General features: G+C 35.9%; 2 protein-coding genes across 2 annotated transcripts; one reads left to right on the plus strand and one right to left on the minus strand.

The window, feature by feature from the left end:
- Positions 1–1,562: 1,562 nt before the first annotated feature.
- LOC134538260 (SRSF protein kinase 3) lies at positions 1,563–12,911 on the minus strand. Its single transcript, XM_063379411.1, has 2 exons — positions 10,591–12,911; positions 1,563–2,875 (listed from the first exon to the last, which is right to left on the minus strand). The coding sequence occupies exon 1, from the start codon at positions 12,751–12,753 to the stop codon at positions 10,909–10,911; it is 1,845 nt and encodes a 614-aa protein (XP_063235481.1). The 5' UTR covers positions 12,754–12,911; the 3' UTR covers positions 1,563–2,875; positions 10,591–10,908.
- A 251-nt stretch (positions 12,912–13,162) lies between these two features.
- Positions 13,163–22,705, plus strand: LOC134538263 (programmed cell death protein 5). The gene is made up of 4 exons (XM_063379414.1): positions 13,163–13,321; positions 16,218–16,320; positions 20,566–20,729; positions 22,134–22,705. The coding sequence occupies exons 1-4, from the start codon at positions 13,256–13,258 to the stop codon at positions 22,176–22,178; spliced, it is 378 nt and encodes a 125-aa protein (XP_063235484.1). The 5' UTR covers positions 13,163–13,255; the 3' UTR covers positions 22,179–22,705.
- The last annotated feature ends 224 nt before the right edge of the window (positions 22,706–22,929 follow it).

Below are 22,929 nucleotides of genomic sequence, written 5' to 3' on the forward strand. Positions count from 1 at the left end.
TAATGTAAAGGAAGCCCACGCTTTATATATTTTGTTGTGGTAATTATAATAAATAGTATTATTGAGAAATGTACTCTCTGTTATCTGGTCCACCTATTATGAAACCCTGTTGCCATAATATGCAATAATGGAAAAAAAAATTGTAAACATTCTGTGTTTGTGTTTTTATTTCCGAATGTGGTGGCTGCTATCTTTAAGTGTATATTCAGTTCCTGAGCCATGGAACGAAAAGGCGCAGTGGTAAGACACTGGACACACATTCCAGTCCGTCCATCCTGATTTTGGATTTCCAAAGGTTTTCGTAAATCACTCCAAATACTGGGATGGTTACTCACAACAGAAAATGACAATTCCTTCCTTAAAGGGGTAGTGGGGAAACAATCCAATTAGCTTTGGCGAACCGTGAGACAATTTACTGCATTGCTTTCATGCTGCTAGATGGCACTACTGTAAATTAGTTTCACGTACTTAGAACGTAGGCACACTCAACTCCGGCAGATTCACTGCAATCGCTTATCTCGCACATTTCTTACCAGTTTCCCATATTGTCCCTATTACAATATTAGGTAGTGTACAAAATTAATTTGGTTCTAATATTTGTGGTTTTGCACATTATTTTAAATAAATAAATAATATAACTATATTTAATTGTTAATAAAAGTTTTTTTTTTTTTTTTTTTTTTACAAAAATGTCCCCTTTTTATGGTTTTTATTACTTTAAAAGCATATTTCTATGTCAATTCCAGCATATATTGAAAGCATTAAATCATGTAATATACAGTTTTGGATTAACTGTTTGTATGTAGCATTCATCTTCAAACATTATTTTTCATATATCAGTCATCAAAATCAATAAAAATTAGTTTTTCCCAGAACCATAGAAACCAGTGTTTTTCAAGGTTTAAAACACCTAATTTATTTTTAAACTTATTTCTGAATGCTATAATAAAAAAAAATAGTATTTGAAGACGAAAGCTATATACGAATGTTTAATCCAAACTGCATACCACTTGATTTAATGCTTTAAGTACACACTAGGACTGACATAAAAATATGCCATTAAGTTCATAAAAAAATTAAAAATCTGTTTAGAATAATAAACCTTTTATAAACAATAAAATATGGTTAAATCATAAATTTGTTTCAAATCAGGTGCAAAAACACAAAACATTAGAAAACATAATTCTGGCTAAAACCCCCTTAATATTATTTTATGTTCTCTCTTTTTTTTTAAAAAAAAAAAAAAGTTCTGTGCAGTTACTTTTGTCTCAGACTGTACAGGTGAGCAACCCCAGTTCAACTTAAGTTTCTTAGTGCTGACCAGCGGAAACTGGATTAATGCCTCTATGAGCATTACATATACAGGGAAAAAAAGATGTAAAATGTTAAAGTATATATCCAGAAGACATAAAAAAAATTAAGTCAAAACACCTATTAACAATGTTCTGGCACAAAATGTTTTCCAGTATAGCTAATGTTGCAAGATGAAGTTGCTCTAAAACATAGCAAGTTTCTGAAATCATAAGAAGTTAATGTCAATACAAAACTCCAGATCTCTGAAATACAGATTTCTCAGCTTTATTCATGGGAAACAATTTTTTTTATACAAAAAATACGACACTGGAAATGCTATAGCACAATACTAAACCAAGATGCATGCAAAGTAGTAGGATTAAAATGAAGTGAGGTGGTTACCACCAGTTGGAATAAGAATTCCATCACAGCCAATGAACACTACTTTACTAACATGTTTCCGTCAATAAGTAGCAAACATGAATGTCTCCCCCTTGAGAGCCGAAGCACGCAAGAAAACAATGAATTGTGTCTCAAAAATGTGCCTCTACTCAAAATATTAAGTAATTAACATTTACATGCAGTGAAGAAATCACTCACACTTTAAATTTTACAATTAAAAAAAGCAATTGGAATAGAAAAAAATTAAAAATATAAATAAGTTGTGATACATATTTTACGCTTGAAGGAAAGAAACCTATATTGATTGGTGCTATAAATTATCTAGTACTTATGTGCTTCCAAAAATTGTGTAAACTTGACTTTGGATAATACAGCACAATTGTTACACAAGTTTAGTACTACTTAATAATAACTAATTTTACAACATGAACTTTGTGTCTTTGGGCCAAATCTGAATCATATCTGAGTGGGCTAAACATGTATGCACAAACACTTATTCCTGACAAGTTACAATGTTATGGGGGAAAGTATAACAATTAACATTAACTATGAAGCATGCCATAACTACCAAGGTATTCCTGGCATATCAGTACGTAAATCAAATTCAGCTGAAAAGCTGTTATTAATATTGCAGGGATAAAATGCTATAATTTCACAGGGCTACATCAGTAAATTAGAATAACATATCTTACATCACAATCTAATTTGTCTATCAGATTGCTTCATCGTAGAATATATTTATACTTAATTTGTACCAATGCTTGAATTTTCATAAACCTAGTATACCCAAAGAATTTTAAAATAAATCAAAACAAATTTAATAGAGCTCAATCTTTTTACAAATATTTTCACTATTAAAATAATTCTATCAACTGGTTTGAATTAAAAGAGACATTAAAAATAACTGTAAACACTCAGTACCCTTACTTTGCGAAACAGATTTCCAGAACAGTCACATTTTCACATTTCAAGAATTCCGTGACTTTTTTAGTGTTTACTGGAGAACAAAATTTCATCAATGTACATTTACTGATGATTTACAAGTCATTAACAATTTATTATAAACGATAATAAAACTTCCTGTAATTTTCAACATCTTTAAACAAATTTTTTTTGTTGCTTTTAGTATCAGTTCCAAAGTCACATAATACCTTCACTGGCACACAGTATTTGCTACAATCTGAAAAGAAAAAATTCAAACAATTAAAATGCATACTTAGGGTTCACACCTGCATAATTACATAAACAACTAGAGGTCAGCACAATAATGCAGGCCTCTACAAAATCTCTAAAAGTTTACGATTCAGACACAAAATCTAGGAGTCAGTATTACAGCCTTACATTAATTTTGATTATTTATCACATCTTGCCCAGCGGACAAGTAAACAACAGTACATATGGTTCGTACCCTATTGTGAAATCAAAAATTAAAGGTGTTTTTAAGGAGACATTTACCACTATAAAAATGTAGAAAACCAGTTTTAATATCATAAAATACCTAAGAAAATAACGTAAAAGTAGATAGTTACGACTCAAATAATTTTGTTGCTTAGTCAATTCTTACAGATAAGCCCATATTTTCCATAATTATCTCTGGAACAAATTATCTAACCCAAGCATAGTGACTATCAAAAATTTATAGTCCTAACACTTAATTTGATCACCAATTACTTTTACTTTACAAGCTCAAAGTAAGACAGTAAAACACACCTTTTTAGTTTAAATGTGAAATGCTATTTTGAAAAACCAATTCAAAACTATTTTGTATATAAAATCTAAACACATGGCCTGAAAGTAGTGAAAGTAGTGAACAAAATAACACTAAAATACCCAAGTTTATCAATTGCTTGCACACTAGATCTGTCTTTGTGAAGGAGTACTTTTAAGGATTTTTAGTGAAATTTAGGTTTTTTTTAAAGACAGTTCAAGACAAATAAAGGAGATTTTTTTAGAGGATATTAAGGAGGCGTACGAACCCCGGTACAGCGTTAGTGCTATGCCACACTCGTTTGTTCTCAGGTCGCAGAGTTGTCGAGTTGTCTTGTTCTGAACATGCAATCCTGACAAGCGTTTGGAGTACAGGGGTGCTGCATTTGCGGTGAGTGGGGTTCGGCATGGAGCATACTGACAACCAATTATTTATCTACGAGCTTATGTGCTACGCACCCCAGATAAAATACACGCACAGTATTTTAAATATCGTCCCCGTTTCTTGGACCCCGATCACTTCTGTACAACAAGATTTCGTAACAATAAAATTTGCTGATCTTTTCAAAATCACTCTATAGTCGCCAGCAAAAAAAAAAGTTAAGTATCATGGCGACCTGGATTTGTAGAGCCCTGCAATAATGCCTCAGATTTGTACATCTCTTTATACATTAATGTAACAAAAAACCAAGATCATGGTATTTTTTAAGCCACCCATTTTTTATCATTAACTTGCAAACATCAAAAAAGTATAAACCTCCCAAAATTATTATTGTACATGCATAAATATTCCTTTGTTCTGTTAAAGAGCTGATCCGGCTTGTACTGAAGCTCATTTAATGGAAGATAATGTCATGCCACACAAACATTTGAAGGTGAAAACTAATTCTTCATTAAAGTAAACAAATTTAAAAAACACAATTAAAATTTTTTATGAAAAAAAAAAAAATATAATAGTCTCTTTTGAAACTACATTTCCAACAATAGCTTCGGCAAAATTTTCAAATGCATAGTTGACAATTGGATCATATTTTGAAAGGGTGTCCACACAATTCTGTAGTCAAATTTTCATAATTTTCCCCTGACTTACTCAGACCAAAATTTCAAAATTCATTGGCCTTTTTTTAATAATAATTTACTAATTTTTTAATTTTCTGAGGAATAAAGAAAATGCAGCCTCCACCATCCCCACAGCTGGTGTAAATTCTCTCTCCACTTTATTTACTGTTTTTACCTATGGACTAAAACACTATCTGTGATTTAAAAAAAAAATGTTTCATATGCTGGGCGATGGTAAACTGAATTGTGACGTTCACCCCTCAAATTACTATTACTGGGGATTCCCATAACTGTTCCACAAGGGTCATTATTCCATGCCAGATCATTTAGCCAAGATACACATTGTCCACCCACCATCTCAGATTTGGATGAAATTTGGTACATGGTATCTTCACACAAATATAAGAACCCGTATTTTTCATTTTTGGAATATTGGCTCTAGTTTGGAATTCAAAGCCCTTCAAAATTTCCCTTTGTTTGGTGGAATTTTTTTTAATCCTCAACCAACCAAAGTTGAGTTACACATCTTGCTTAAACTTGCATTCGTAATAACAGGTATTAATGTAGAATCGTGAAATTCACCACATTTATTCAAAATCTTGCGTAGATTTCAAATATCACTCGTAAAATGTAATTAAATGTCCAGAAGTACGTGCAATTTATGTTAGAAGGGGAAAAAATGAATTACCAAAAAAATTGTAAACTTCAGTTCAGCACCTAATCCTATTGTTACGAACGCAGAAAGGACTGCAACACGCACCAGGGTCGGAGCTGGCTGGCGGTCTTGCCATGTGCAGTACACTGACGTAAGGCATGCCACGTGTGCCTGACCGGATTACAAGGGTCGTCGCTAACCTCCGCTCCCCTTGCATCGTTCTCCCTCGGCGCTGTTACCTACTGGTGAGCGGCCTTAGGAATTCCGCGAGCCGCAGCACGGAGGGGCGTGAATGAGCAACGCCTTTCTCGATGTTTCAAGCATCGGATTGGCCCAGGATGACGAGATTCGTCACAGCACTTATGCCGGTTCGAGAAGGGTACCTCAGGTAATTAAGCAGGGATGCCGGCCTATGCGCGAGTTCCGAGCGAGTCCCGCAACAGTTCCGGAGTTCCGAGAGTTTCGCGAGTGAAAAGCAGTGTGACATCGGCAAAGAGGGTGAGAAAGCCCCTGAGAGCGGCGCGAAGCGGAGTTTGACTGGATTGTGAGACTGCGGTAACTGAGTGGCACCAGACTGACTGAGTGGCGCAAGACTGTGTATGTGGCATGGCCCCCACATTCGATTACGGGCCCTGGACCCAGGATTGGAGACGCCATGACTTTTTGCATGAAAAGTCCAAGAAGCTTTTAAATCTAAATCTTCCAAGTGATAGCAGAGGTTGACCAAACTTTTAAATTCTTGAATTGTGCTGCATTAACATCTGTAATATACTCTACTTGATTAATGTTAAGGAATTCTTCATGAATTAGTAAGCTCAATCTTCTTTGAACCTCACATACAAAGAAAACATCATGGTTTAGGTATTCTGAGATAAAGATCAAAGACATATTACATGTTTCTCCATCCTGAACACACCCAATGATATGACTGAATTTAATCTTGGATAACAAAAGAATAGTTTTTTTCTGCCCATGAAAACTAGTATTTCATTTAACTAAATGTTTTCTTTCCTCTGTTTCACATAGTTTGACTGTTGTTTAGAGACGAACCATTTCGGCTGCAGCTCAAAGAATGAAGAAAATACTACTTTATCACAAGGAAATTTCTCCCTGTATGCTGTATGCAGTTCCTTAAGATTGCAGAGTATTTGGAGCTTTTGGGTAAATATGTAGTTGAGCAGTATTTGCGAAAAAAAAATGTTAAAAATTCGAAAATACCTTTATTAGACGGTCTTCAACTTCCTCTTTTCATTAAAAGCAGCGGAGGTAAGAAATTCCAAATACTTTAGGAGATATAAAATTTTTAAATTTCATCATATGTAGTTGAGCGGTATTTGCGAAAAAAATGTTAAAAGTCCGAAAATACCTTTATTAGATGCTCTTCAACTTACTCTTTTCATTAAAAGCGGCGGAGATAAGAAATTCCAAATACTTTAGGAGATATCGCCGTTCTTATTTTGCATACAAGACCTGTGTTTATAATTCGACCGCCACCATTTTTTTATTTTGCTGTGTGTTTGTGAATGCCTAATTAATGAAAATGGTCGATTAGGTCAAGTCAGTTACGTTATAAATACTTTGAAACTAAACGTACTTTAAAAATAATATGAAATTATTTCAATGGTTCTATAGTTTTAAAGTATTTATAATGTAACTGACCTGACCTAACAAACCGGGACAAAGGATGAACAGTAACAACTCACGTAACATTTTTTTGTTACTTATTACTTGCGCAACAATAAAAAATAAGACTTTAAAATTAGAAACGTTAAAAACTTGCCTAAGTTGGAGGCGGTAATAAAACACCGTTTTAAAACAATAAATGAACTAAATAATCACGTATTGGTTCATTTGAATTCTGGCCTATCACGATCAATCACGTGACATCATTATCCAATAAAAAAATAGATAATCGTAAACAAGAAACAATGCGGAATGCACTGGTATAATTGTGATGAAATTTAAAAATTCGATATCTCCTAAAGTATTTGGAATTTCTTATCTCCGCCGCTTTTAATGAAAAGAGGAAGTTGAAATGCATCTACTAAAGGTATTTTCGGAATTTTAACATTTTTTTTTCGCAAATACCGCTCAACTACATATGATGAAATTTAAAAATTTGATATCTCCTAAAGTATTTGGAATTTCTTACCTCTGCCGCTTTTAATGAAAAGAGGAAGTTAAAGAGCATAGAATAAAAGTATTTTCGGATTTTTAACATTTTTTTCGCAAATACCGCCCAACTACATATTTACCAGCTTTTGTTCATAAACATTTTTTGTACACTAATCTTATCTTTGGTACCTGGCATTAGTCTGCTGTTTTCACTTGCTTGATAAAAATTGGTAACTTTTTCAACAACTTCAGCAGACATTTTTTGACCTTGCAACGACTTAGGATATGAAAGAATTCCTTTTTCTTTCACCAACTGGCGTGATTTTCTTGCTGTGTACTCAAAAACATTTAATTCTGTTAAAATTTTCTTTCGTGACAAGGAATTAGGTGCAACTGATAAAATGTGTAACTTCTCCCTTATGGATGTTGCATATTTCAATTTTTTTTTCATCTGACTGCTTAGAAAATTAAAGTCATTTGCATTTCTCTTAATAACTGACTATTCAGGTAAGTCTTCATTAGTACTTCATTCAGACTGTAATTCATCTTCTGGTAGCTTCAAAACTGCTGCTACTTTTGATTTCATTTTACTTTTGAATTCAGCTATTTTTCTTTTACCATACACTAATTATAAACACTCTGAAAGTCCTTATAGTTTTAAGGGTGATACATCGCGAGTATTCATGCTTAAATTAAAATCTTCCTTTTCAAATGGTGTATTGTCACTAAGGACTTCCTTCATAGGTGTAAGCCTGTGAGGGTCTAGGCCTTCCTCTCTGTTAGAATTACTCTCTGAATATTCAAACTCTTGTTCATGAAATAACTTCGTCCTACAGTTGGAACAAAACTTCTGTCCAGGAACTATAACAAAATACCAGCTTTCCTATTCACTTTTTTGGCCATTTGAAGAGTTACCTATAGGACTTGTGTCACTTTTTATAGACCTTTCATGTTTCTTTGCTGAGACAACATTTTTTAAAAGCTTTCCCGTAATATTTAATGAGTGATGCATAGTGGTGTTAACATGAATTTGAATGCAGTGTGAATCCATCTATCCTCCAAAGCAGAATTTCTTTTTCTTCATCAGGAAGATCAGAAATATTAAGAATTATCTTCTTGTCTGTGTATGTATTTATATGAGACACTTAGCACGACTAATTCGTTTCTAAAAATGCTCGTGTTATTCTAATTTGCGTATACTGAAGTATTAGTTTCCATAAATAGCAAGGCTTATTTATTTAATGTGTTCCAAAATTGTGTAGGAAAAAATACTTTCCGTAATATAAATGCGTTGAATAACACTCAACTATAAATATGTCACTCCATTTATCTTTATATGCCTCTCATCGCACTTTGTATGACAAATACGTCACGGCGTAACGGGAGATACGTGGTTATGTACTTTATCATCAGTCGGCTGGCTGACTTGCCCGCCCGGGCGTGACCTTCAACTCACATTGTGTACCTTTCTAAACCATCCTTTACTGACAGTGAAACCGATATTACTGTTCGGATAGATACATTTTAATTTTTCAAAAATTAAAGTGCTTATTCGTGTATCACCACCTGGTTCACACCAACCCTGTCAGGCCAATGATTATTATTTTCATTGCAACATTCATTTAACTACCTTTTCCATGTGAATCATCTGTTCATTTCAGTTCTGGTATCTAATGTCAAATATATTCCTTCTAGTACAACCAACAGCATCATACTTGTGTGACCAACATAAGCATGGCCTTCATGACAATCTGCGTGTTGTAATACCTCTAGTTTTGTCTCAAATACTTGAACACGACGCATTATGAGTGATCAAGCACGTACAGTTACCGGCAGCTGAATGAGAAGACGTCGCTTTTGTTTGAGTGAATTCCCTGCCGCTGGCTTGACTGAGTTCACGGCCCGGTTTGTGGCCAGGCGGCAACGACGACAACGGCGGCATACGCACGGACGTAAAAAACATTTGGTCCTTTACACTTCATAGCCGAAATTTAACTTGCCATACTTGATGTTTATACAACAGCCGATAGTGTAGTCAGACCTGCGCGCGCATCTCTTCCCTTACTGTATCCCCCACGGCACATCTGTTGTTTACAGAAGTAGAAACAGACTTCATGGTGTCGTGCCCGACTTTTTTTTGTTTGCCTGCAAAGATTTTGTGCTAACTGAAATTTACTGACGTGCTATTCAAGACTGGGGCAATAAAATTCACTTTGCACTAAATTAATCCCAGAAATCTGAGGACGTGCTAAGTGAGGGATAGGTGTACAGCCATCATATATTGTGTGTTTTATATATAGCTGATGTTTCATGTATCCCAGTTTAACATTGGATCCTGAAGGGTTAATCCTGATGGCATGATCTAGTGGTACTCGATGCTTGTCATTTTAATTCGGTAGGCCTATGTCGGAAGATCCTTCACATTAAAGAAATTGCAAAATAATAAAGAATTATGATTGTAGGTTGAAAAAAAAAATCCTTTTTACTCGACTTACAATCATAATTCATTATTAAAAGACAACATTTTTTCTAATGTACATCTTCCGACGTACTGAATTAAAACAGCAAGCATCATGTACCCAGGACCAAGCCATCGCGATCTTTCGACGTACTGAACTAAAACAGCAAGCATCATGTACCACAGGATCAAGTCTACAGGATCCAAGGATAAACTTCAATATATGAAATGGCAGAATTTGAGTACTTTTAATTCTCCATTGTTGGCTACAGTTGTGAAACAAAGAGATAATCATCACGGGTAAACAATTAATGGCGGCGGTAGTGTGGAAACACAGATATTATAATGTAAGCTTTAAACTGTTATTTTTCACGAACCAATAGTAATTAACAGAGCATTCTTCAGGGTAAAGTTAGGGACGCGTATAGTGTATGAAAAACACGTTTTCCAATATTTTTTTCTTTCCGGTACAAAAAGCTGCGATATTCGAGTATTACCAAATGATCGTCATGGCATGATTTTGAAGGAAACTTGGTAGTGGAAAATAGTGTTACGTCTGGAATTTTTTTCAAGCAAGTTGAAAACAAATAAATATTGAATAAAAATTATTATGTTTGTACTAACATCTTTGTACATACAATTTTAATAATTTTCCACCCCCCCCCCCCCCCCATTTTTAATGCCTTTATCCCATAATTTTCATTGCCTTCATGGGCTTTCCCACAAGCAAGTTACAGTAGAAATATGAAAACACAGAATAGAAACTATCTACAATTAAATACAGACAGTGCCATTTTAATGAATCACTATTCTATACAATCACAAATTCAGTAAGTTATGAAACTGCTAGTTTACAAAAACTTCAACCTAAATCTATATTGGTATCTGAAACAGTACTTACCTCACATATCATGCAGTAACGGGGTAAAACTTTTGCCACAGGATGAACGCCTTCAAGCATTTCCAGGTTGAACTGTTTGCCAAAAAACAAAAGCTTCATCGGGAATGTTGCACTGCAGAAGCAGCCTTGACATTAACATTTTGATCTTCGAGCAATGGAACATTCCAAAGGCAATACATAAAATGTTTAAAATGCTGTTTTGCCATTGTTAATTTTCAGTTTTCCAAAATAAACTCACCCACAGTAGGACATGCAACAATGCAATAAAACTGGAACTTTTGAATTTTTTGCGGGGAGCACAGAGTTTGGAGGTTGCCACTAATTATTTAGCCACGGGTGCTTCAAACAATCCGCAGCCGTCGCACGCCGACTGGGGTCGTACTCCAGCATGGGGACGAGGAAGTCGGTGAACTCCCTGGCCTCCTTGCTGCTCCACTCGTACTTCTCGGTGAGGACGTCGTACAGATTCCACGGCTTCAGCGTGGTTATGTGCTTGAGCTCGCACTTCCTGTTGAAGAACTGGCGCGAGTGCTTGCCCGACATGGCGATCTTGCGCGGGATGTCGCCCAGAAGCTCGATGATGTGTGCCAGGTGGTCCTCGTCGCGACTGTAGTCCTCCCCCGAGTGCGGCTCAAACAGGTAGTCCCCCGTGGCCAGCTCGAAGGCCATGCAGGCCGTGCTCCAGATGTCCGCGGACGTCCCGTACCCGGCCCCCAGGAGCACCTCCAGGGAGCGATACTGCCTCGTCTGGATGTCCTCCGTGAAGTGGCGGTGCACCCAGCAGGCGTTGCCCAGGTCCGCTATCTTCACCTCGATGTCGCACACCTCTGCGGCCGGATCGAGTCTCGGGACGTCTGGTTTCACATCTGTGATGTTTGTGGGAAATGGATCCGTTGGATCACAATGATTGACCTTCTCGTCCACTTCGCCGGCTGGGACTGGCACGACTTCTTGGGCGTCACCTGTTGTCTGGTGATTGTTTTCGTTCACTCTTGCTTGGAGATTTTCCACTGTTTCATTAGGAACATCCAAGGTCCTGCACTCATCCCCTGCACCTTTGTGATCATCCGTATTTTCACATCCATTTTGGTACAGCACACTACTGGAACTACAACTTGCAATTTCTTTTTCCACCTCTTCGTCCCCCGAATTTTCTTCCAGCTGTAATTCAACAGCCTCTATTTCCGTGTCCATTTTTACATCACCGCCAGATTTACTCTCCTTACTCTTCTGTTCTTCCAATTCTTCTATTTGCTCCATTTGTAGCTTCAACAACTCTGACTGACGTTTTGCTTTCTTCTTCAGTTTCTTTTTCTTGCTTCTTGACATCTTGGCATTGATGATGGGCTCCTGGAATTCCTTAGGGGCAGTGCTGACATGTGAAACTGGCAATTTAACACCCATAGTATGGAGTTCTGTAGCCTCCAATGCCAGCTTCTTAATGCAAGTTTCATCTACGCACATCAACACATTTTCTGGTTTGATATCAGTGTGAATAATATTGCACTTGGCATGCAAATAGTCCAAACCTTCTAGAACCTGTCTGATTATTGACTTGACATTTTCATGTGGAATACCATGGTAGTTGCTTCTCATTATAAGTTTCAGCATTGTATCACCCAACACTTCAAACACCATACACACGTGAACACCATTGACACCACAAATCTTGAAATCATTCAACAACTGTACAGTTTTGTTCCTTTTGGGGTCGTTGGGATCACTGTCACGAACTGCCTTCAACAACTTAATCTCATCCAAAGCTGTTTCCGTGAAATGCGATGCGCTCTTCACAACCTTCAAAGCCACATATCTCTTGTCGACATGATCCCAACATAGCCACACCGTCGAGAAGTGGCCCCAACCTAACTTTCTAGTGACGTGATACCTCCCCTGAAAGAAGTCCCCTATTTTTACGGGATGATAACCCCCTTTCCTGTAATCAGTTGGATCCTCTTGTTCTTCTTCCTCTGAACTGAAGAAGTCGTTATCGTCCTCAATAGTTTCATTCGACGATGAATTACACGGTTCCCCTTTGTTGGAATTAGGCCTAACTGCCATGCCATGTTCTTCGTTTTTCCCTTTTCGTTTGCCAGGTTTATGACGCCTTTTCTTAGCTTTAATAGCCAAAACTCGCCTATTTACGTCTAGTTTTGAGTTCATTTTAGAAGTACACAAAAAATTATCACAACACGAAACAATTTAAAACTCCATTTTCAATAATCAGTCTTGTTTTGAGTATGGCGGCCTTCCACTGTTAATTTATTTTTCTTCCATCCCTGACGACAAATCAAATATAGTTATTTGGAAAATGTACCTATGGTTTACATGTAACAGCCAGATACAGATATATTAGTTTCAAATTTATGCACAAAATAATTGATTTATAATTATATGGGATATAAAAGTATAGTTTTACTTATGACAATTAGAGTATACATTTTCAGAAATGATTAAATAAAAGTTATTTAATAAGGCAAATGGCACCTATTCTTGGAACTTTAAAAACAAAACGTGATAAGATATGGCAGCAGTTGGCAGAAATGTAGGTATATTGGTAAAATTGTAAAACAAAAAAAAAATTGTTTTCTAGTTGTGGTTGGTCCAGGGTTGGTCCAAGAGTGGCGTGTCGGCTGCCTGGGAGTTCTGTTATAGTGATTAAAGCATGGGTGATTCAGAATTAGAAGAAATCAGAAATCGACGTTTGGCTCAATTGCAGTCTAATTATAAGGTGAGTCGTGTGAGTGAAATATTGCACCAAGTTAAGGTAATTTGCATTTTTATGTGTGTTGCTTAATGCAATATCATGTCTACTTTGGGAACTTTTTTTTTAACCTAATCTTGGTCCTCATTGCAGTAAGGGTTGGTCGTATTAAAAATTAACTTAGACAAAAGTTTTGGATAATATTTAGAGGGTTTACTATAGTTTGGAACAGATTTTAGAGGGCCCTGCTAAAGGAGTTGACTTTTTTGTACTTGAACTATATTTTATTTACTACATTTATTAATGGCTGCTCACTATCCTGCAGATAATGAACTAGTGTAAATATATTCTATTTTTAGATAATTTTCTTGATTTGGTATGACTGAAGGTGCACAGTAAAAACCCCAGTCTTTTACCCAATTATACCTTTTTACATAGAATATTAAAAATAAAGTTAAATGAAGATAAATTAAAATATAAAGAAATTGCGGTACTACTCGGATATGGGGGCTTTTTAGAACTGAAAGAAAAATAGTAAAACATGGTTTTCACACACTACACACATCCCTAAATTTACCCTGAAGGAATGGTTTCTTAATTCCTACAGGTTCGTGAAACATAACAGTTTGAAGCTTACATTACAATACTTGTGTTTTCACACTGCTGCCGCCATTTGTTTGTGACCCGCGATAGTATATCTCCTTGTTTAGCACAACTGTGGCCGAATATGGCGAATTAAAAATACGCTAATTTGTCCATTTCATATATTGTAGTTTATCCCTGGATCCTTATATTGCCATATAAAAATTAATTATTGTAAGTAAAATATAAAAGGAATTTTTTACATTACAATCATAATTCTTTTTTATTTCGCAAATTCTTTAATGTGCAGGATATTCCGATGTACTGAACCACAGGATCATGCCATCAGGATCCAGGGATAAACTTGGATACCTACATGAAACACCAGCCATATCAAACACAGAATATATGACGTCTTTAATCAAAGAATTCCTTATAAATACTGCAAAATTCAATGTGTCAGCTACTTCAGTGCACAGCACGTAATCCTCACAAAAAATGAACGACGTTGACAATTCTATTCTATTCTATCAAATATTCATCCATTAGACTTGTCTGTTACATGACTCAAATAGTAAGTACTTTAAATGCAATATAACAAAACAAACATTTCGTAATACAATTACTTATTCTAATAAAACAACAAACATGAAATATAAGCATTAAAAATTCCTTTCAGTTCCAATACAGTCGTTATTTAAACGAATTTCATTATTACAACATCTACATGGGCTAAAGTTCTCCAAAAAAAAATTTTTTTAAAATCCATAATGGGTATATGATGAATGTCGGCAGTAACGTAAATGCGCAGGTATTGTAATGTAAGCTGCAAACTGTTATTTTTTTTTTTAACAAACCATTAGGAATTAAGAACACTTCCTTTCAGGGTTAATTCAGGAATGTCCCAAGTATATGGAAAACATGTGTTCCCATTTTTCTTGGCTAAACAGTGGATGGCGGCAGCAGCGTAAAAGCACTAGTATTGTAATGTAAGAAATAAAAATTTAATATTTTCACAAACTAGTAGGAATTATCCCTCAGAGTCAATTAGGGACATGCTTTCTGATTATTTTTTTTTCAGTTCCAAAAATCAGTGATATCCAAGTATTACCATAACTCCACCTGACACATTCTAAATTTAAAAAAAATTGTGATTAGTCTAGCTCTCAATACCATAACAATATTGATGGCATCACCAACATGGCGACGCTGATGCCATTACGACACCTACATTTTTACGGGATGAGTGTGGGAATATCATAGTTTTGGGCAGGGAGCATTCACATGTTTGTTTGGCACAAAATACGTTTCTTTAATGAACTAACTTTTGTGTATCATATTCTATACTACAGCCCTACTTATTCAAGTTTAGAACAGGATTTCCCACAGTATCATATTTTATAGTACAATCCCGCCCGATTTAGTATATTTTGCGATACCATTTTTCATAAATTAACTGTGTTCGTTTTCCCTACCTATTCTGCTATACCATTCGTATAATATATACCTCATTTGCATATTTTAATTATTTTTACTATGATATAAACTTCTCAGGTAGGTATTGTAAAGTAAACTTAAGTTCTACCTATTCTTGAATAGAACATAATACCAATAATATATTCCGTACTTCTTTCTCGGCAGTACTAATGTCAAAAAACTTTCAATTGGTTTAAAGAATTTACATTTCAGCATGAAACTTCATGGCTTAAAAATGGTCAGTTAAAAATATGTAGTTGAAACAAAGATGTTTGTTCAGAAAGCATTATATTTTTAAAATGAAAATTTGAGAAACTTTCAACTTGAATAAGTTTTTTCCTTAAAAAATTAGTTTAGGTTAGTTAAAAGTTGGTTTGAAAAGTAAATTAAAAACATCAATTAAAGTGTTAATTTATTTAGAAGAGCACATTAAAAAAAAAAAGGGGCCAAACAATTTGGTAAAGTGAAATAAAATATGTCTATGAAATTATAAAAATGTTAGGCAGAAAGAAAATAGCAATTTCTGATTATTATTTACTTTATTTTGCATGCGCACCTCTTCTAGATGTGGATACCAATCATCCGGTTAATCCAAATGGGATTTTGAAAAAAAATGTTTTGTTTATCCTACAATAGTTGTAGGTAAAACACGTAGGTCTACATATACAGTTAGTAGTATTAAAACTAAAACTAAGCTGTAGGATAAAGTTGTATTTATGTGAAAAACATTATTGATTTTTATAGTTTTACAAATTCCGTTTAAACCGGACTTTTGATCATCCAGACAAGATCTGGTCCCATGTAGTTTTCATTGACGGGACTCAACAAGTTGGTGCCCATGCCTGTTGCTTGTGTGTGACCGCAGGGTGGGCAGGACGACAAAGCCGCGGAGGAACGGCAGCAGCAGCAGGAAGACCTCAAGAACGGCATCCTCAGTCAGGTTCTGACGCAGGCTGCCAGGGCCCGCTGTAAGTCCCAGCCGATGCTCGGCACGAGAACCCCGTGTTCGAGCTTGGTGCGGCCTTCGCATAGTTGAGGCCAGTTACGAAAATTTCAAAATTTCACTGGCAAGATTGTATATAGTATGTATAGGTATTTTCTTCTTATTGGTCCCTGCTTTTGTGTGTGTGTTTTTTTTTTAAATTATATTGATTTAACTTGATTAACTTAATTTAAAATATCAGCTTGTGGGTCTGAATATGTATTTATTACTTTAAGTTATTCATTATATGATATTTTATTTGGTTTTTTTTTAATATTAATTTTATTGAATATGAATTGTTTATTATTTAATGGGTCTCAATTAGTAATAACTTTTATTTTTGATTGAACATCTTTAATTTTTATGAGATTTGTTTAATGACGTTCAGGAAAGTCAGTAAAAGGTCGCGGAAATTAAAATTGATCGTGGAATGTCTGGTAATTTACTTGAAATCCTGGGAAAGTCATGGAAATTCCCCAGTGAAAGTAGGTTGAGGGGAAAATGTAGTGCACCAAACTGCCATCACCCAGACTTTTAAAGAATTTTTTTCCCCAGATTGTTTTTAGTACGTAGTCCTACACACCATAAAATGACATATACAAAGTTCAGTTTGAATAAAGAAAGAGGAAAGGTAACTAAGCTGTACATGAGGATGTTGGATGCTGGACTATGTATCTTTTATAAAAATACAAAATAGTTAAATTTATATATATATATATATATATATATATATATATATATATATATATATATATATATATATATATATATATATATATATATATATATATATATATATATATTCACGACAGTCGTCGTACCCTCCCAGATACAGAGGCCGTACCTGGCCACCGACGCGGGCCTGGGGGGGGCTGTTTTCCCCCCAGTGAACCCCAGTGAACCCCAGCGTGTGCATCGGCTAGGGACGCACCCGCGTGCGCCCTAGCACGCCAGTATTTTTATGTAAATATTTCCGTGTATATATGTTTCTTTCTAAATGACAGTGACTTTGTTTAAGTGTGTAAATAGTGTAACTGTTATGTATGTATTAACTATCGGCAACTATCGTGTAATTCTTGTAAACGTATCGCAGTGTCTGTATGTAAGCGCGGCCTGGCGCTCTCCCACGCCGGCCGATTTCCCCTCCACTCCCCCGCCGCCCGCGCGCGACGGTCCGCGGACGAGCGGGGGAGAGCAGTAGTTGAACTCAGGACTCGAGCAGCGGCGGACGTGCGCTCCGCTCCGCGCTGATCGCGAGACGGGTGTCGAGCTCACGGTCCGGCGACTCAGCCGTAGGACGAGCATCTTTCGCAGCAGCCGTGCTGCCCACGACGAGCCGCCCACGCGAGGGGGTGCCTGAGTTGCGAGTACGTAAGTTACGTCACGCATCACGCATTACGGGACGCGTAAGCTTCGTTACGCGTTGCAGAACTTTCGCAGACGTTACGAGTCAGTACGTAAGGACCGCGCACACATCACGTGTCTTAGTGTGGGGCGTAGTTACCCTTTGCAGAACTTTCGCAGACGTTACGAGTCAGTACGTAGGGACCGCGCACGCGTCACGTGCCATTACAACATAGTTGACCATCAGGAACTTTGTTACGTGGATAAAAGCCGGTACGCGTCGGGACGAGTGAGACGTACGAGACGGTCACCGGGAGTCCGGGTCATCGTGGGAGAGGCGCGCAACCCGCGACGGATCCGCCAGGCCGCGGCAAGCTCTCTGAACGCAATAAAAGAGCTCGTGAACCGATTAACAGCGAGTGGTCCTTTCGTTCTACCTGTCACACTACCTCACCATCCCTCCAGGTCCCACATTTCCAGGTCCCGGCCACGTCGGCCTGGACCCACACCTCTCCGACGAGAGCAGTACGGGCATAACGGACATTTCTAGCAAGCAGGGAAATAGGGACCAGAAGCCGAGGGACGTCAATATATATATATATATATATATATATATATATATATATATATATATATATATATATATATATATATATATATATATATATATATATAAAAAACTAGTGAGGAATATTTAAAAAAAATTTTGGTCAGGGAAATTCTAAGGTATTTGTGTGGAGACTCTGTTTCAATTTGTGATAGAAAATTGCCATAACTCTAAGATCACTCGCTCATCTACAACAGTTGAAGAGTATAATAAACTAATTGAAATATGGCAAGAATGTTTTATATTTTTTTTCTTTTTATTCGCTTAGTAATCAAGTTTTAATTTCCTATTAGTGTGGTGGGCCATTACCCACACCTTGGCCAGCCAAAAATACATGCCACTGGTCAAACCCATTGGCCATTGTGTACTCGTTTTTTATTTTGGCAGTTGGCAATTCTGAACGTGCTAATGTAGTGTTACATTTTTTCACTTAAAATGCCAGCTCAAATGCTACAGCACTGTACTTAAAAAGAGAGTATTATATATTATCTACCATATGATGTGAGGTAATGAGTGGGGAAAAGAGGTTTGGAAATGATAGCCAAATTAATTAGTTGCAGGTTTATTTATTAGCTGATATTTACACTGTTAGTTAAATTACAATTATGTCTGTCCACAAATTTATCACACTTTTGTAAGACCATTTTATTATTCTCTATTGGAGCTCGGCTTTACTGCACATCTCTTACCTTGCACCTCGATCCCAACAAACTGCTTCATCGTGACACCATGACAGGACTCAGATCTTCACCGAAGCCTATCGCTTGTCACCCCTTTTTTCTCGCTAAGGGGTTATCTTAACATTTTTTTTTAGTATCAAACGTTAACGTTTCATGTATAATAAGGATAATACAACACAAAATAGATTTACTATAGGCAGGAATGTGCCAATTTTTATGTTGCAAAACTAAAACCTTTCCCCCAGATAATTTACACGAGATTTAAGTAGGCAGTCTTCAATTTTCAGCACTTCTTACTGTTTATTTTCAGACATTTTTATAAGTTGCAGACACCTGATAGAGCATCTCACCTTTGATTTTAGTGCACAGTGTAATGGGCATATTCTCACTCTCTTTTTTCTTCCTTATCTTTTTCTTTCTTGCATTCCTTTTTTTCTAGTTTTTTTGACAAGCACTGATGCAAAATAGCCAAAATATTTTAAAACATTTTAGAGGGAAAATTTATTTTTAATCTCTTCAGCATCATGCTAATGGGCAAGAGTGGTGGATTTAATCCTAATGCTAAAGTTATATTAAAAAAAAAAAGATTCAGTATTGAAATGGTGAAGCTTGTATAACTGTGCAGCGTAAGTCCCAAAAATTTGATAATGGACCAAAACCACTAGTGAAAACTGGGCAGCAAGATCCATAAATTGGTCACGTGGTGATTCCTAGATTATTAATTATTCTTTGCATTTCATTTATGTACTTAAAGCCACTTACACATGTACACAGGTGTGCAGATCTTCAGGAAAAAACTATGCATTAAATTGCTCAAGAAATCCGAGTGTGTAGTTCTGTTCTGCAGTATGTTTTTAAACTGTATTTTTAGAAACTTGTATTTTCAGAATAATTTTTAGGCATGAAACATCCGGTAGGTACACATTCTTAAAAGCACTCAAAGAACTTACATTACACCTTTATCTAAAAGCATAAGTAAGAGTCATACTTATCCAGCTTCACCCCTGACTTACTTATCAGACTACTTAATAGACTATTCCCTGAATTTATAAGTAGCTACAATCTTTAAATGGTCTGCCTGATATATAACTTTGCATTTTTACTACACTTATTTTGCCCATTGTAGCTTTTTGATGTGTAACATCTTAGCTCTCGGTATACTGCATTGGTAGGAGTAATTTCGTGAATGGAATGGAAGTCGTGTGGACTGGACATGTGTAACTATATTGTTGCCATCTGTGGGAAACTTTAAAGTACTAACTGTTCAGTAGATTTTTTACAAGATGGGCAGTATTTTAGTAAAATTACTTGTCGAAGATCAGGTCCAAAGCCGAGGTTTAGTATTTTTTTTCAAGCCTACTTCTTTTATCGGAGCTGTGCAAATCGAATAATTCGATAGTCGACGTAGTCCTCGGGCAACAAATTATAGCAGCGGGTGCGAAAACTATGGGGTGATTCGCGTCCATGAATGTTGCTGAAAACTCAATTTTCTTATCTTTATCATGCCCTGCATTATTTTAAATAAGAGAACGCGTGAATCTGCTCATTACCAAGGTTGGGTATTGCTAGTCGGATGGATGGTGTGTCCCGGCTGTTGCAGTGAACACGCTGATGATAGGCAAGCCGGAGAAGGGCAAGATGGTTGAGAACATGCTGGTGCAGATGGCCAGGACGGGGCAGATCAGGGGCAAGCTGGACGAGCCCCAGCTCATAGACATCTTGGAGAAGGTCAGCCAGCAGCTGCAGAGGACCACCACAGTGAAGGTGGGTCTCCGTCTCACACTTCACACTTGTGCCCACGAGCGGTGGCGGGCCCGGATTTGAAATTTGGGGAGGAGTAAATGACCGTAGGACTGGTGGCGGGCCCACATTTGAAATTTGGGGAGGAGTAAATGACCGTAGGACTGGTGGCGTAGAATGGGGAGCCCAAAATTTTGATTTTTTTTTTCCATCATGTGAAAAATTTATTAATAAAACTATGGTTTTATCCTATTTTTAAATGTAATAAAGTTTAAAAAAACACATTACAGTTAATTAAAACATGTAAAATAATAAATGTTACAAAAAAAATTGACTTCTCATGTAAATTGCTGACTAGAGTAGATAATGTTTTGTTTTCACTCCAGTTCATTTTTATAGTTCTTAAAGGGTTTATGGAAAGTATCCTGGGGGGGGGGGGGGGGGGGGCAGATGATGACCCCTCCCCTTGTGAATTGGTAAATTATTTATTCTTGGGAATTGCAGGCTAGGACTTTTTAATTAATAAACAGACTACATGACAATAGTTTGGATGTATGATTCAAAATAGAACTTTCAGAAAAAATTTAGACTAAAAATGTGCAGGTCTCATTTAAGTTCTAATATACACACACACACAAATATATTTTTTTTTAATTTATGGTTCAGCCCATGTCTTAACATTTACACATTCAGGATTTGACATTCAGATATTAAGTAGATCACCTAGTGTGAAATGTAGTATCGCCATTTTAAAATCCTGTGGGGAAAAAAAAAAAAAATCAAGTTTAATTTTGCTGGTCTGAGGTGTCTTTTTAGGGACAATATTTTATGGTGGATTGCAAATGTCTCGACATTTTTTAATTAACTTACGTAAAGTCTTCAAAATTGATTTGGGAAAAAAAAAAACAAATAATATAGGACTTAACATAACATATACTATTATTGCTGTTTCCCCATGCAAAGCGACCAGATGAAATGCATTTCCACATAAATGTGTGGTACCCTAAATTTTCGCAGCCACATGCATTAATATATTGGAATTTATGTTCGTGAATTGTAAACATGTACAAAGTCTCGCAATTTTGCACATTTTAAATAATTGGAATTTTCCATCCTCCATTAGTAAATTCATGTTTCAATAAGCAACGAACAAATGAAAACAAGCTAAAAAAAAATGAGTTAAAAAAGAGAGGCTATGTTCCTTTTATAAACTTCAATACATGTGCATTGCATGCTTTTCTTAGAATGGGTAATTTAGTAAATTTTTTAAAAATATTTTAACCAAAATGTGTTTGCTCCTGCATCGGATTGGAATTGGTGATTGAATCAGCAAAATTTTGTGAATCGGTACAGCTCTAGTTTTCACTACTGTGAACACATCATGAACACACATTTGCTAAAACTTGTGTTGTGGATTTTTGTTTCTAGTTTGATCGCAGGCGGGCAGCACTTGACTCGGATGATGAATTATAGCACTTCAGGAGAAATTGCAGAAACTTTGCTTTGTCAAATGAGACTGTACGATGGACTGCACATATTAACATTGTTTGCTTGGAATCCAGAGTTAAGAAAATATTTTTAAGTATTTTAAACAATTAAAAATTTAATGTGTGCTATTGTAAACTTAGATAACAAACACAATAGAATAATTCACCCATTTGAGATTGAAACATCATCATTGTTTATACTAAAAAATGTGTAATATTAATTAATCATGTGAATATTGCTTGAGTACAATTGCTGTACACATCTATGAATCATTTTTATATATATATTTTTTGTATATGATTAAGATTATTGCATTGCTGAACTCTAGTTTTATCTGCTTATATGCTTATATTCTTATTTATAAAAATTGGTAAAATCTGTGTAACATCATTACTGTATTATTAACTTATGTTTCATAAGCAACTGTAAAGCATTTTATGCTACTTTTGTTATTAAAATAAACCGCTAATAAATCAAGTTTATTCACCCTGTGGGTGTTTTAGCTGGTGAAATATGTTACTTTCACTCACACGATCTTTATTTATTTACCCCATCCTTATGGTGCATAATTCAGTAGTTATCGATGATTGTCTTGAAACACACACAAAATTTTAACAGTCAATACAATGTTCAATATGTTAGGTTACGGGGGTACTAATTTTATGTGCTTGATTTATTAAGAAAGAGTAAATTTTAAAAAGTATTCAATATATTTGTGATATGATGAGCATGAACT

Source organism: Bacillus rossius, chromosome 13 (assembly GCF_032445375.1).
Source record: "Bacillus rossius redtenbacheri isolate Brsri chromosome 13, Brsri_v3, whole genome shotgun sequence".
NCBI lineage: Eukaryota > Metazoa > Arthropoda > Insecta > Phasmatodea > Bacillidae > Bacillus > Bacillus rossius.